This window comes from Cetorhinus maximus, chromosome 4 (assembly GCF_964194155.1).
Source record: "Cetorhinus maximus chromosome 4, sCetMax3.hap1.1, whole genome shotgun sequence".
In the NCBI taxonomy this organism is placed as follows: domain Eukaryota; kingdom Metazoa; phylum Chordata; class Chondrichthyes; order Lamniformes; family Cetorhinidae; genus Cetorhinus; species Cetorhinus maximus.
In genome coordinates, this window is record NC_135882.1 from 18,685,082 (window position 1) to 18,701,130 (window position 16,049).

General features: G+C 46.9%; 1 protein-coding gene across 1 annotated transcript in view; it reads right to left on the bottom strand.

Annotated features, from left to right (window-relative positions):
- The window catches only part of fer1l6 (fer-1 like family member 6), a gene marked incomplete at its 5' end in the record, with an annotated part of 165,568 nt that overhangs the window by 23,007 nt on the left and 126,512 nt on the right, over nt 1-16,049 (bottom strand). The window contains 3 exons of the mRNA XM_078539765.1: nt 1,829-1,917; nt 6,678-6,820; nt 11,679-11,684. Of these exons, the coding sequence (XP_078395891.1) occupies nt 1,829-1,917; nt 6,678-6,820; nt 11,679-11,684 (238 nt within the window). The remainder of the gene's footprint in view (nt 1-1,828; nt 1,918-6,677; nt 6,821-11,678; nt 11,685-16,049) is intronic.

Here is a 16,049-nt window from a genome sequence, read left to right on the forward strand (position 1 = left end):
GATTCTCCGTGAGGACTCCATGCCTTTCTAAGTGACGATTTATACTGTCTTTCAGAATTTTATCCAATAACTATCCCACCAGCAAGGTTAGGCTGTATTCCCCAGTAATTACTCAGGCTATTACTTTTTCTCCTTTTAAACAATTGTAAACATTAGCAGTCTTGCAATCCCCCAGCACCAGGCCTGTAACTAGAGAAGATTAGAAAATAGTGGTCACAGTTTCTGATATTTCTTCCTTTGCTTCCCTTAGCAGCCTGGGATACATTACATCCAGGCTGGGCAATTTATCCACTTTCAATTATACTAACCACCTTAAATTTCCTCCCTTGCTTTATTTTCTCCATCCAATATTTCACCTCCTCTTCCCTTGTACAGCTGAGCCCCACCCTCGTGTTGTGGCCTTGGATCTGGCTGTATTCCCCAAAGGAACCATTGCCCTCACCAGTCTTCAGCACTGAATAATGGTTTGAGAGTGAAATGCATCCAGGGGACTCCTGCATTATCTACCTGGTCCTGCTTGACTGTCTAGCAGTCAACCATTCCCTCCCTGCCTGCACTCTCATAAGCTGCAGGGTGACCACCTCTCGAAATGTGCTATCCATGTAGCTCTCAGCTTCATGCAGTGATTCCAGGTGCTGTTTAAGCTCCAAAACCCAGAGCTCAAGTTCCTACAGCTGATGACACTTCCTGCACATGTGGTTGCCCTGGACATGTAAAGTGTCTTAGAGTTTCCACATGGAACAGGATGTGCATTCCATGGGACTGAGGTACTCTGCTATGCCTCTATTTATTAGCCAAACTAAATATCTCAGATTTAAGCCAAAGACTTATTAAGAACATATAAACAACTCACCAATGGCTCACAAATCAGCACCTTCACATCTGCTGATGTCACTTAGGTTTTTTTTAACCTCACTCCCTGACGCTTATGCTCTATCTGGGCTCTGGTCACTCTGTTGCTAAGCCCTGACTGCTTCCAACTCTGTGTTCCTTATCTCCGGGCTCTCCGATTATGTGAATCTGATTGGTTGCTTGCCCTGCTTGATGACATCACTGTTGCTGGACACCTGGAGATTCCCTTGACTTAGCGTCAGATTCAAACTGATGCCCAGAAAGGGGAAATACGCAGCACAGATATTGCTAGATCTTGGCATCAACAGTGAGCACTGTCACTCCACCGCTGATCCTGAAATTTGGGCCTAAATATTTTGGAGGTATATTTGTACTCATCAAAGTGAGTGAGTGTTATCATGCTGAAAGAATCGGTTTTCCCAGCACTTACCATTAAATAGGGGCCATCAAAAGAAAATGAGAGTAAAAAGACTTAAAAGTAAAAAAAGAAATTCAACATCTTCAATTCTAAAACTGATCCAGGTCTCACCTGAAGAGCTAAGGTCAGGCACGGATGATTTCAGAAGTAGACTTTGGAACATTTAGTTTTAAATTGGACTTTTTTTAAATTGCAAAAAATTTAATTCGATATCAATTTGGTAATCTGAACTACTCTATCAGTTTAGATCATTGAAATAAATGAGCACAGAGTGTTCTGGAGAGAGGAATAAAAACAGTAAAGAAGGTTTCACGGCAGTGATGCATGATTTTATAAAAGGAATTGCTGCAAGATAAAGTTTAATATCCTTTTAAAGAATAAATTATGGCTGTTCAACAGGGAACTGCTCTTGCAAAGCCCTAGTATTCTACTTCCCTTTTAATTAGGACTCACAGAATCACAGAATTGTTACAGTGCAGAAGGAGGCCATTGGGCCCATCATGTCTGCACCAGTTCTCCGATTGAGCCATTTCCATTTCCCCTCCTTCTCCCTCGTACCTTTTAGGCTTGCGAGGTGATATATCAACAGAAGGTCCAGGAGGAGGCATATCCATTGGAAACATGTCCACCCACATCCGAATACGGCCCTGGAGTTTTATCAGAAGCAAAAACATGATATTGAACAACTAGTCATCTGCTTCAATAAAATTCTACATGATACTTAAAAAACGATTACAAAAGGACACACGATTAGGAAATGGGCAATTCAATGTCAGCTCATTAGGGGTTATTGAGAATGCATGGCTCACTTTCAAAAAACAGGCAAGGACAACCTAAGCGAGTGGTATTCAATTGACCCTCCAATATACACCCCACCTTATTTCCCTTTCCATGCTTGGCAGCCAATCCAATATTGCTCACTTCTTAGTGCCTCCGTCAAATTTGAAAGTTCCTGTGATTACCTCAAGTGATCAAATGGACAGAAAATCACTGTATGTACCTCCTCTGGAGGTCCCCAGCATCACAGATGCCAGCCTTCAGCCAATTCGATTCACTCCACATGATATCAAGAAACAGCTGAAGGCACTGGATACTGCAAAGGCTTTGGGACCTGACAATATTCCGGCAATAGTACTGAAGACTTGTGCTCCAGAACTTGCTGTGCTCCGAGCCAAACTGTTCCAGTACAGCTACAGCATTAACATCTACCCAGGTATGTGGAAAATTGCCCAGGGATGTCCTGTCCACAAAAAACAAGATAAATCCAACCCAGCCAATTGCCACCCCATCAGTCTACTCTCGATCATCAGTAAAGTAATGGAAGGGGTCATCCACAGTGCTATCATGTGGCACTTGCTTAGCAATAACCTGTTCACTGACGCCCAGCTTGGGTTCCGCCAGGGCCACTCAGCTCCTGACCTCATTGCAGCCTTGGTTCAAACACGGACAAAAGAGCTGAACTCCCGAGGTGAGAGTGACTGCCCTTGACACCAAGGCTGCATTTGACCAAGTGTGGCATCGAGGAGCCCTAGCAAAACTGGAGTCAATGGGAATCAGGGGGAAAATTCTCCATCGGTCGGAGTCATACCTAGCACAATAAGGAAGATGGTTGTGGTTGTTGGAGGTCAGTCATCTCAGCTCCAGGACATCACTGCAGGAGTTCCTCAGGGTAGTGTGTCTTCAGCCAACCATCTTCACCTGCTTCATCAATGACCTTCCTTCCAACATAAGGTCAGAAGTGGGATATTCGTTGATGAATGCACAATGTTCAGCACCACTGGCGACTCCTCAGATACTGAAGCAGTCCATGTCCAAATGCAGTAAGACTTGGACAATATTCAGGCTTGGGCTGACAAGTGGCAAGTATTATTCGCACCACACAAGTGCCAGGCAATGACCATCTCCAACAAGAGCGAATCCAACCATAGCCTCTTGACGTTCAATGACATTACCACCACTGAATCCCCTACTATCAATATCCTGCAGGTTACCATTGACCAGAAATTGAAATAGACTAGCCATATAAATACTGTGGCTACAAGAGCAGATCAGAGGCTAGGAATCCTGTGACGAGTAACTCACCTCCTGACTCCCCAAAGGCTGTCCACCATCTACAAGGCACAAGTTAGGAGTGTAATGGAATACTCTCCACTTGCCTGGATGAGTGCAGTTTCCATAACACTCAAGAAGCTTGACACCATCCAGGACAAAGCAGCCCGCTTGATTGGCACCAAATCCACAAACATTCACTCCCTCTACCACCGACGGACAGTGGCAGCAGTGTGTACCATCTACAAGATGCACTGCAGGAATTCACCAAGGCTCCTTAGACAGCACCTTCCAAACCCATGACCACTACCATCTAGGAGGACAAGGGTAGCAGATAGATGGGAACACCACCACCTGGAATTCCCCTCCAAGTCACTCACCATCCTGACTTGGATATATATATCGCAGTTCCTTCACTGTCGCTGGTTCAAAATCCTGGAACTCCCTTCCTAACAGAACATGTGGTATAGGTAGAACAGATAACTGTTCCCTAATGCATTTTCTGTGGCAACGCCTCCATCAATCAGAGTACCTACACCACGTGGACTGCAGCGGTTCAAGAAGGCAACACACCACCACCTTCTCAAGGGCAACTAGGGATGGGCAATAACTGCTGGCCCAGCCAGTGAAGCCCACATCCCATGAATGACTAATAAAAAAAAATATGGACAAAGCTCCACTCTAGCAGCCTAAACAAATTATGCTTTAAAATTCCACTTTCCTTCACTGCGGATAACAGGCTACAGATCTGTAATGTAAGTTCAGCTTTAAGTGTCGTGTCTACTTTATGAACTATACTATGTATAGAATGGGTTTTAATCAACCAACCAAGCCTTCAAATTAAAGGAAAAACTTGCAGTCAGAGACTGCCTTCCATGTCCTCTGGAAGTCTCAAAGCACATCATAGCCAATTATTTACTTTTGATTTGTAGTCACTATTATTTTGTAGACAAATGTAGCAGCCAATTTGTGTGCAAATAGCGTCCCATGAAGAATTAATTGGCATTGCTGAAAAAAGAGACATGCTGTTGAAGCATTTCATCTTGCACTCATTAGGAGAGAATCCCAATAATATCAAGTCTCAAAGAGAACAACAATTTATACTGCACGGGAAAAGAGCGCTGATTGGTTTGCAATTGGACTCTGATTGATGGAGGCGTTGCCACAGAGAATGCACAAGGGAACAGTTGTCCCCCAAGGTTGCAGACCTCCCTCAGTGCTGTACCAGGCAAGATTATATGGTAAATTCCTGAAATGGACCTTGAATCCACAATTTTCTAATTTGGCAGATTTACATAGATTGAATGGATGTATACTTCCTGGAGAGGTGTATGTTGTTTCTCACCAAATTGCATGCAGTAACTTTTATTTACGAAATTTATTGAAGATACACACTCCACCAGGACCTCTGAATGACCTGGACCTTGGACTGATAGTTAAACATGTTTTGATTGAAAAACAGGTAAGCTTTGTCATTGTGCCTCCAGCCAGACAGCAGGAGATATTCCCTCAGAGTGAAAAGGAAAGTTGTAATGGATTAACATTACATTGGCTTCGGGTCCAACAACACCTCCAATTTCAAATTCTCATCCTTGTGTTCAATTTCTCCAAAGCCTCACCCCTCCCTATCTCTGTAACTTCCTCTAGCCTCACAAGCCCTCAAGAACTCTGCACTCCTTCAATTCTGGCCCCTGGCGCATTCTCAATTTCCTTCACCCGCCCTATGCCTTAACTCTTGACTCTAGATCCTAAACTCTGAATTTCCCACCCTGAACCTCTCTATTTCTCTACCTTTCTCTTCTTTTATGACAGTCCTTAAAACCTACATCTTTGACCAAGCATAATATCTCCTTATCTGGCTCGGTGCCAAATGCAGTTTGATACCACTTCAGTGAAGTGCTTTGGGACACTTCACTATGTTAATGGTGCTATGTAAATGCAAGTTATTGTTGTTAGGTAGCTTAGTATTGTGCAAGTTCGAAGGTGCATGCAGCCCCTCTGTATGTAAATAGTGACTTTTTTTCCATTTATAAAAAGAGAACAACCCAAGGTCTCAAACATCAAAGTTCATGTATTTGGTAAAATATTGAGCCATAACTTCTGAGCTCCAAGCCACCGTATTAGGGAGGGTGGAGTACCCCAAAGATGCACTGGGGTAAGCTAGGCTTGCACGGCAATTGCTCGGAAGTGCAAGCTTCCCCAGGGTAACTGCCCTACGCTGGGAACCATCCAAAAATACGATTTGAATTACAAACATCGGATGGTTCCGACTGGGTCACATCAATATTTACACAGAAAACGTTAGAAGAATTAAAACCCCTTCCAACTTCTGGGCACCTATTGCACAGACCCACACTGACCCCTCAGGGGACTCTCCCCATACCCCCGAACCCCCAGGGGACTCCCCCACCCCTCGACTAATCCCCCCATGGGTACTCCCCAACCCCCCGAGACCCCAGGGGTCTCCCACAACCCACCCCCCACCAACAACCACTCCCCGCCATGGGACTCCCGCTACCCCTAAGGGACAACAACCCTGACAGGAAATCCCTAACCCGCGAAATTCCACCGACCTACACGGGGACTCTTAACCCAGCCACTGGCCAGGCCAGACTCTCACCCCCTCTCCTCCCCACCCACACCAGGCCCAACTCTCACGCCCCCCTCCCCTCTCCCAAGGCCTGACCCAGCCCAACACGCCCGTCCCCCGAGGCCTGACCAGACACAATATCGCACCCCCCCCCACCCCAAGGCCCGATCCGACCCCCTCGCAAAATCCTACCCATTTACCTTAGATACTTACCTTCTCCTGGCGTGTCAAGGACCTTTAAACATGGCTGGAGCTTTAACTTAACTGGTTTACGGCAGCTAGTGCTGTAAAAAAGGGGGCGGGGCCTCCTTGCATCTGACAGAGCTGCCCTCGACACTAGGCCCCGTGCACGCACTGCACTGCTCGGATCTTGTCCGGCCTGAGTCGGAAGGTTGGGTGAGACAGGATCAAGAAAAGTTTTGGGTAAGAAAGTAAGAGCGGAGTGGCAACCTGACTCTGAATGCCATTCCGAGGAAGTTCGGGCCCAATTGTGTGTTGAGTTCAGAATGTAATTTAGTGTCTATCCATAGTTATAATACAGTCTGATATAAAGCTGCAAATCTTCAGCTCCTATTATTTCATGGTGCATTTTATGCTATATTTTAGGGCAGTTCACACGTCACACATATTACTATTAAATGCAAAATGATTGGCTCAACAGTATTGCCTTACAATGGAGGTGGGTTATGTAAAAGATCACATAGCGCATCACATAATGGTTAAAGCACTCCGCAATCAAGAGTTTTGTACAGTTAATAATCAACTCACCTGTTCCATGCCTGGTTGATCCGGATGGTAGAGGGGTCGTGTTTCAATGTGTTCAGGAACCAATTTATATCCAGCCCCAGGAATCACTGACCATTGATGTAACACGTTTAAAGCCAGATGTTCATGTGATATCACCTCTTCATCTACATTAAAAAACAATGGAATATGCTCAGATCATATAGGGCGGAATCTTCTGTGCCCGCTGGCGGCGGGCGTGCTTGGCGGCGTGAGCGGACAATATGGCGGCGAGGCCAAAAATAAATTTCACGCCGTCGTGAAGCCAGTTAGCAACCATCCGCTCCGCCCATCAACGGCAGGCCGCGATTCCTGCCGCCACACATTGGGAACTTCATTGTCATACGTCCGCATATAAGCCCAGCTCGCTGGAATCAACTCCCCAGGCTGGATCATCCGAGCACATCGACGTGATTAGACACCGACGTGTTTCACAACAGTGTTTACAAGGTGTGCAGCTGCTGAGCTGCACTTCAAGGGTAACTCGGAGGTGAGTGTACAGTAACTTTGCGCAACGCTCGTGAGGGTCGTCTATTGGGCTTCAAGGCTGAGGCGCCGCTCATTCAGGCGATGGCACAGGCAAATTGCTTTTTCCCAGCTGGCTGACAGTGCAGTGCTGGGGCAAGGGCTGGCCTGTGGTTGATGGTCGTGCACAACCATGTGCGGGAGGGTGGGGTGGGGAGGGGGAAAGTGCCCACGCATTTGGGAAACCTTGTAAAAAGTGACTATTCCTCCGCAGCTGAGACAGGTCAGGCGCAGCCACATTGACATGCTTGGAGTGGGGCCTCTAGCGTATCTGCCCACTAAAGCAATGCAGAGGCGTGAAAGTGCCACCAAATGCTCCAGAGCTTTTCACCCTTCGGGCACAGGCTGCAAACCAATGAGTATTTTAGTAGACTGCAGAACAATTGGACGATTGGACCTTGCTAAAGCTGGTCATGGAGCAGTCATTGGTGGAGGCGCTCACAGCCCTTTGTAATGTCATCATCCCGGTTTGGACCAGTCTCCCCCATGGTTCAAGCTAACAGTGCAGCCTTGCAGTGTGGGTTAGGAGAATGCCTGTGCCTGAGCTGGGAGCACAGCATGCAGTCCAATGGGCAAAGCTGCTGCCAATCGGTCAAGTGGAGTGGGGCAGAGGTGGGTTAGGTTTTGGGCAGCCATGCAGCGCACTAAACTCTGGACATTCAAGTGGTGGCCAGCACTCCCCGGGATGCATTAAGAAGCCTTCAGACCTAAACAAGAGAGATTCTTAGAACACCCAAGCTAACCCACACATCTCTCTTTCACCCTGCAGCAGGGGTACTTCAGGAGCATGGAGTCTGCTGACCTACCTGCATGCCTCATGGCTTACAGGGAACGGAGACTAAGGAGAAGAGAGCGACAGAGGTGCCTGGTTGGGCAGAGGGAGGAGCAGCACCGAAGGGACTGCTGTGGCTCCCAATCATGCCACTGAAGAGCCACAGCAAGCCGTCGCGGGTCAGCACCTAACTGGACCTAGGTTTTTAGACACTGGCTTTCATTCCTGCAGATGACAGAGAACCAGTGTCACTGAAGACTGCACATGCCTAGGGAACTGGTCAGTCACATCTGCCACTTTCTGCAGGGTTTGGCACCACGGGGCATGGAGGGCATCCACTGCCAGAGCCCATGAAAGTGACCATGGCGCTCAACTTTTACACCAGTGGCTCCTTTCAAGGCTTCACAGGTGACCTCTGTAGGCCTTCACCCACCAATGCATCCATAAGGTCACAGATGCTATCTTCGCGAAGGGACACAACTTTGTACATTTTGCCGGGGATCAGGAAAGCCAGGAAGCAAGGGTGCTGGGGTTTGCCCAGATCTCTGGTTTCCCACAGGTACAGGGTGCCATTGACTGCACCCATGTGGTGCTCAGATCTCCATCGCAACACGTGGTCAACTATGTCAGTCGCGAGAGCATCCATTCATTGAATGTTCAACTGGTGTGTGACAACCTCAAATGCATTCTGCAGGTGTACGCACGGCTTCCAGGAAGTGTCCAGGACTCCTACATCCTTAACAGGTCTCAGATCTCTGACCTCTTCCAGGGTCCACAGAGGCTGCAGGGTTGGCTCCTCAGGGACAAAGGCTACCCACAGAGAATGTGACAGATGACACCCATGCGGCAGCCTCAGACTGCAGCAGAGCGAAGGTACAACGAGGCTCATGCTGTGACTTACAACTTGGTGGAGCAAACAATCGGGATATTGAAACAAGGTACTGAAGCTGGACCGATCTGGTGGAGCCCTGCAATACAGTCCACAGAGGGTGTCACGCATCATCATCGCTTACTGCACCCTATACAACCTGGCACTTCAATGGGGGGAGGAGCTGGCTGAGGAGGAGATGGAGGAGCTGCACGTCTCCTCCAATCAGGAGGACATCAACGGGGATGAGGGTCAGGAGGTCCTCAAAAGCAAGCCAGCAGCGATGCCATCGCACTAGCCAGATGAGGCAGTCAGGCCCGGGAGGCCCTCGTAGCTGCTAGTTTTGTGGAGGATGATGACAACATGCAGTGAGGAGACACCATAGATCCTCACATTGCATCTGTGAATGTTTGGCTCCAGTCTGGCTGATGGCAGCACACGTACCCTCTGTGATAATGCTCCTGTCATGGAGAGGCAGTGGAGGCCCTAATAGTTGCTGAATTCCAGGAGGGTGATGATGACATGAAGTGAATATACTCCATAGATCTCCACATTGCCTTTGTGAATGTCTGACAGCTGTCTGGCCGAGGGCAGCTCACTGCTCTCTGTGATCAGGGTCATATACGGTGGCGCAGCCGTGAAACTTTAAACGCACCTGAACCTTTGTCCGCCTTCAGCACCTGACCCCTTCAGGAGCACAGTGTCACTGGTCACAGATGCTGAAGAGATGGGGGCCAGCCCCACCTCAAAAGTACTGAGAGCACACAGAGAGAATGCCGGAACTCTATGACGCCTGCCCACGACATTCTGGCAGCAATGACAAGCACCATCGAGGTGCAGGCATCAGTAATGTGTCCAGTGAGCGTGAGGCCGGACCATCACTTTGGTCTGAAGGTTACACACTGGACAGGGAAGAGGCCCTGGACTGAGACACCTGCCTTTATCTTGTGCAGGGACCAAGGTTTCACATCTGAGTGACACAAACACTGCTCATTATAACAAGGAGCCATAGGCAGGGAGACATTCTTGGGAGTTTATTTAAAATAGTGAACATTATGTACATGCGATTAACACCTGTGCCCAGGCTGTTCAACTACGCCTCCTTAACGTTCCTAACCCTTGGTGCTCCCCCAACATCCACAGCGGAGGTGGAGGCAGCTTGCTGACTGCTACACCCTGCCTGTGATGACCTTGACCCGCTGGTCTCCTCCCTATGGTGCCCAAGTGCTCCTGGCTGACTCCTTGAGAAGAAGGGAAACTGGAGTGAGATCGAGCTGCCCCACACCATTCTCACTTTGACACTGTTGGAGGCCAACTATGGTGTCAGCGATGGAGTTCAGCCCGCGCAGCAGTGCAGGACTGATGTCCTGGACCAAGGTCTCCATGTCGGCCGCCATCTCACCAATGTTGATCTCAGTGCACTGGCATGCCGGCGCTATCACCTCAGCCTGATGGCAGACCGACTCCTCCATCGTGCCTTGCAATCTGAGGAGAGCAGCAGACATCCCTTCCTGATGTTCCCGAGCTTGCCTTTGCAGCTCCAGCAACTGGGGTATGACAGAGTCCACAGGCTCATCACCTGATTTAGACTCAGCAGATTTCTGGCCTCCAGCAGTCCTCTGACTGCCAGAAACCTGGGAAGTCCCTGCTGCCGCCTGCTGTGGACCAGACAGTGTGATGTGCTCACCAGACTGTGACCCCAAGGCTACTCTAGAACTAGAGCCCACCGAGGTGTTTGCCTTTGCACTGGCGGAGGGTGTGGGTGAGTGCTGTGTCGTCTCTTCAATTGGGATTTCAGCAGATTCCTCTTCTGAAGTTTTATTGGGGCTTGAGTTGAGGATCTGGGTCATGGACTCCGTCGGCTGTTTCCCAGATGTGCCTGCAAAAGCAAGGAGAGATAATTAGTACATGGCAGTGGTCTGTGAAACAGGACACATCACTCACAGCATGGTTGTATGATGGATGTTGCACTGCTGGATCCTCACTTGTTAGAGCACCGCTGACCTCACAGTCAGCAAAGGAATGGTCTAATCTTCGCCAGCCAGCTGGGTGACCCTATTTTCAAAGTCCGTGAGGACCTTGATGTCAGGCATTCTTCCACAAGTCCGCAACTTCTCCCTCTTGTTGTGTACCAGCCTGTCCTGCATGAACACAGATGGAGAGACAAGCAGGATGCCTGCCAGGCCAGATAATAAGTATATTGGCATGTGTGGGTGGTGAGTGGTGCCATGGACGGGATGAGGACAATGAAGGTGTGTGTGAGAGAGTGAATGTACCGTGAACTGGCAGTGAGTGAGGTCCCTATGAATGTGTGATGGGTTTGTAAGTGTGTGAATTGAGAGTGATGAGATGAGTGACTTACCCTGGTGGAACAGAGGAGATCAATCATCCTCTTTTGGCACTGGGGGGGGGCTGTCCTCTTTTGCAGGGCGTTGGCACTGACCACCGCTTCCACTGCTTCCCAAGCCGGAATGGTGATGTTGCTGCCCTTCCTGCGGCCAGAGCAGGGGTTGGGAACATCACAGCGGGCCTCCACAGTGTCCAAAAGGCATTCCAGGGATGCGTCAGTGCATCGGGGGGCTGCAGTCTTCTTGCCTTTTGGGGCCATGTCTTCGGTGCAGCAGTCCTGGGCTGGCAGCAATGAGAGGTGTGCACATGGCTATACTTTTAATATGGCGCCCGGCATAAGGAAGCTGTGAGGTGATGGCATGGTGAGTGAATGACAGCCCGCCCGCCACCGAAATGGCGTGTTTCCCAAGAAACATCAAAGCAGGACTTCAGGCTGACCAACAGCCTGCATCAAGTCTAAGCCTCTCGGAACCTGTTTCTTTGGAAGATTCCTGCCTTTGGTTGCCAAGCAGACCAATTCTCTGTATACCAACTTCATCTTGCTGCGTCACCATCAACTTTAAAGGAATTCTGCGAGTGCTGCTTCAGCTAGCTGAACCCGCCTGAACTGTAACTCCTCCGTGAAGGAATCCTCAGTGGACTCTGACTTTCTGGACTCTGGCAATCACATGAACTGATACCATATCTGTAGTGCTTTTTCTTTTAAGTTATTCATAGTTGTAAAAACTCCTCTTTCCTTTCCTTCTTATTGTGTGCTTGTGCGTGTGTATGAAGTTGTGACCATTCCCCTGGTTTGAATGTATGAATAAACTATACTTCTGATTTAACCCTAAAGAGAGTTTGCTGCAAGTCCCTTTAAAAATTGACTTCACAAGCAGAGGGTTTGGGGAAACATGCCACAGCCTATTTCAAAAATTAAAACACCTCTGCTTACAGACAGACGGCAAGAAAAATAAAGGAGTTCAGTTTTGTCTCCCTCCACAGTCCGAACACTACTCCTATATTCTCTAGCGTATAGAAGAACAAATATAGAGAATAGAAGAATTGAAGTGGAGGAAGGTGGAGTTGAGGTAGAAGATCTGCCATGATCTTTTGAGGAACATTTGAGGACTCTGGGTCTATACTCGATGGAGTTTAGAAGGATGAGGGGGGATCTGATTGTAACTTACAGAATACTGAAAGGCCTGGATAGAGTGGACATGGGGAAGATCTTTCCATTAGTAGGAGAAACTAGGACCAGAGGGCACAGCCTCAGAGTAAAGGGAAGACCTTTTAGAACAGAGATGAGGAGAAACTTCTTTAGCCAGAGAGTGGTGAATCTATGGAATTCATTGCCACAGAAGGCTGTGGAGGCCAGGTCATTGAGTGTATTTAAGACCGAGGTAGATAGGTTCTTGATTGGTAAGGGGATCAAAGGTTATGGGGAGAAGGCGGGAGAATGGGGTTGAGAAACTTATCAGCCATGATTGAATGGTGGAGCAGACTCGATGGGCCGAATGGCCTAATTTCTGATCCTATGTCTTATGGTCTTATGGTTCTTAGTGAATGGCAGAGCCAGCTCAAATTGTCTACTCTTGCTTCTATTTTTTATGTTCTTATGCTAATACTTATCTGCCAGATAAGAACAAAGGAGCATTGAATAATCATGTTCTTCTTTATGTGATTATCACATTTAATTTTTGCTGTAGTGTTTTAATTGTATAAGTATACATAGCTACGCTTCTAATTTAGCAAGACCACTTCACGTGACTTACCTATATTCAATTTCTGCTTTCTCTTCGCCACTTTCACCACTGCCTCAAGTCCACCTCGCCATGAAACCACCATTCACACTTTTGTCACATCTAGGTTCAGTTATTGCACAGCTTTCCTGGTTGGCCTCCTATTCACCACCCTCGAAAAACTTTATTCTGCTGCTTGTGCCCTATCTTACATGTAAGTCTAGCTTCCCCATCCTTGATGATTGACATAGGTTCCTGGTCTGCCAAGGCCCCAATGTCCTTGTATTTAAGCCCATCTATGGCCCCACCCTTCCCTATTCCTGTAATGCCCTCCAGCCTCCCACCTCTTCATTTTCACCTTCATTATAAATGGATGTGCCTTCAACTACCTCGGTCCAACTCTTGGAAATGTTTTCCCTATATCCATGTACCTCCCCACTTCCTACTCCACCTTTAAAACCCTCCTTAAAATTCAATCTACAACTACGCTTTTAGTCATACTGCCTAATCTCTCCTTTTTCCTCGTGCTTCCATGAATTGTTTTGGAACATCTTTGTACTTTAAAGGCGCTATAAAAATGCAAGATCATATAATAATGTCTTGATGCAGTGAAACTGGATTGATGACTGCGATAGAGCCACCAATCAAGATCAAGTGTGAATGACCTGATTACTCAAGTGGAGTGAAATTTCATTAAATTTGACATTAGACAAAGACACAAGATGCCAACACAATGGGAAAAATGGATACCTGCATGAAATGCAGAAGGCTGGGGCTCAAGTTACCATACTCCAAAGGGGGTCAACTTCTTCAGGAAAGGGTGGCACAAAATAATGGGCAGAAAGGCAGGATAAATGGTACTGATATAAGAAGGTAATTGATACCAAGTACAAGGGGAAACCAATACTGTGCACAAGGATAATGCTAGAGCTAACATACAGCGATGCTATTCAATTACAATATAACCAGACTATGCATGGTCCTCGCAGATTATCTCTCCACCAAGTTATATAGTTCTATGCAGAGAAGGGTACTGAAAAAGGGGGAGAAACATAAAATCGTCTACCTTAATTTTGTTGACTTTGTAACAAAATGGCTGCAGATAACATAGATTGGGACATAAATATTGAAGGGTATGTGACATTTTAGGAAGGACAGGAAGCCAGGAAAAGGTTGAGGGGTGGCTCTGTGAATTAATGATGGTATCGGCACATTAGAGAGGGATGATCTAAATTCAGGAAACCAGGATGTAGAAGCGATTTGGGTTGAGATGGGAAATGATAAAAGCAAGAAGCCACTTGTGAGTGTGGTGTACAGGCCCCCTAATTTTAACTACATGGTAGGACAGACTATAAAGGTACGGTGATAATCATGGGGGATTCTAATATACATAAAGGGGAAAAATCAGATGGGCAAAGGTAGCCTAGATCAAGGGTTCATAGTATGTTTTTGGGATAGTTTCTTAGAACAATACATTCTGGAACCAACCAGACAGCAGGCTATACTAGACCTGGTATTGTGCAACGAGATAGGATTAATTGATAACCTCATAATGAAGGCACCCCTGGGTAGCAGCGATCACAACATGATTGAATTTTACATTCAGTTTGAGGGAAAGGAGTGGGTCCAAGATTAGCATTTTAAACTTAAATTAGGGCAATTGTATAGGAATGAAAGCAGAGCTAGTTAAAGTGAACTGGTAAATGAGGTTAAGGAATAGCTCAATAGAGGTGCAGTGGCAGGCATTTAAAGGGATATTTCAGATATTTGCAATGAGAAAAAACATATAGTTGAGCAAAGACAGGTGGCAGGTCAGAAGATTGGAATATAAAGAGCAGCAAAGAATGACAAAAAGAATAATAGAGGGAAAAATTAGAGTACGAGAGAGAGCTAGCTAAAAATATAAAGGTGGATGATAAGAGTTAAAATTAAATAAGCAAAAAGAGCTAACAGAGTTAGTGTTGGTCCTTTGGAAATTAATCCTATTGCATCTATTTGCATTGGTCTTCACTATAAAGGATACAAGTAACATCCCAGAAATAGCTGTAAATCAGGAATTGGAAGGGAGGGAGGAACTTAGGAAAATTATAATCACCATGGAAGTAAGTGGTACTCAGCAATGTGTTGGAACTGCAGGCTGACAAATCCCCGAGTCCTGATGGACTTTACCCTAGGGTCTTAAAAGAAGTGGCTACTGAGATATTGATGCATTGGTTTTAATTTTGCAAAATTCCCTGGATACAGGGAAGGCGCCATTAGATTGGAAAATAGCAAAGTAACTCCTTTATTCACAAAGGGAGGGAGACAGAAACCTTAAGGTTGGCGGGCAGGTGAAAAGGCCAAGCGGCCTTCACGTTCTTTAGGAAGCCTCATCCACGAGCGGGATGAGGCTTCCTAAAGCTTTTATTAATTAAGTCGAAAAATTTTCCGAAACATCAAAACATGTCCCATCTTATGTTTAATTAAATTTTTAATTCATTTATTTATTTAACAATTTCAAAAGCACTTCAATCTCCCTGAGGCAGCGCCGTGCCTCAGGGAGCCTGAAGTGCTCTTTTGCGTGCGTGCGCGAGAGAGCGCTGGCCCCGACTCTCCCTCCTCCCCTCGCCTACGCAGGTAGCACTGAGCACTATGGCTCACATCTTACGCTGGGTGTGCCTTAATGGGCCCACCTGCGTAAAATGACAGCGTGGAGCCGATTGCGGGCGGCGGTCAGCTCCGCAACCACACCCGCCGAGCCCACCCGTCAGCTGAAAAACTAGGTGTCCTAGTGCATGAATCACAAAAGGCTAGAATGCAGGGTACAGCAAGCAATTAGGAAAGCTAATAGAATGTTACCATTTATTACGAGGGGAAGTGAATATGAAAGTAGGGAGGTTATGCATCAGCTGTACAGAACACTGGTGAAACCACATGTGTATAGTATTGCTCTCCTTCTTTAAGGAAGGACGTAAATGCATAAGAAGAAGGTCAGAGAAGGTTTACTAAACTAATACCAGGAATGGGCAGGTTGTCTTATGAGGAAAGGTTGGACAGGCTAAGCTTGTATCCACTGGAGTTTAGAAGAGTAAGAGGAGATTTGATTGAAACATATAAGATCCTGAGTGGATGTGGCGAGGATG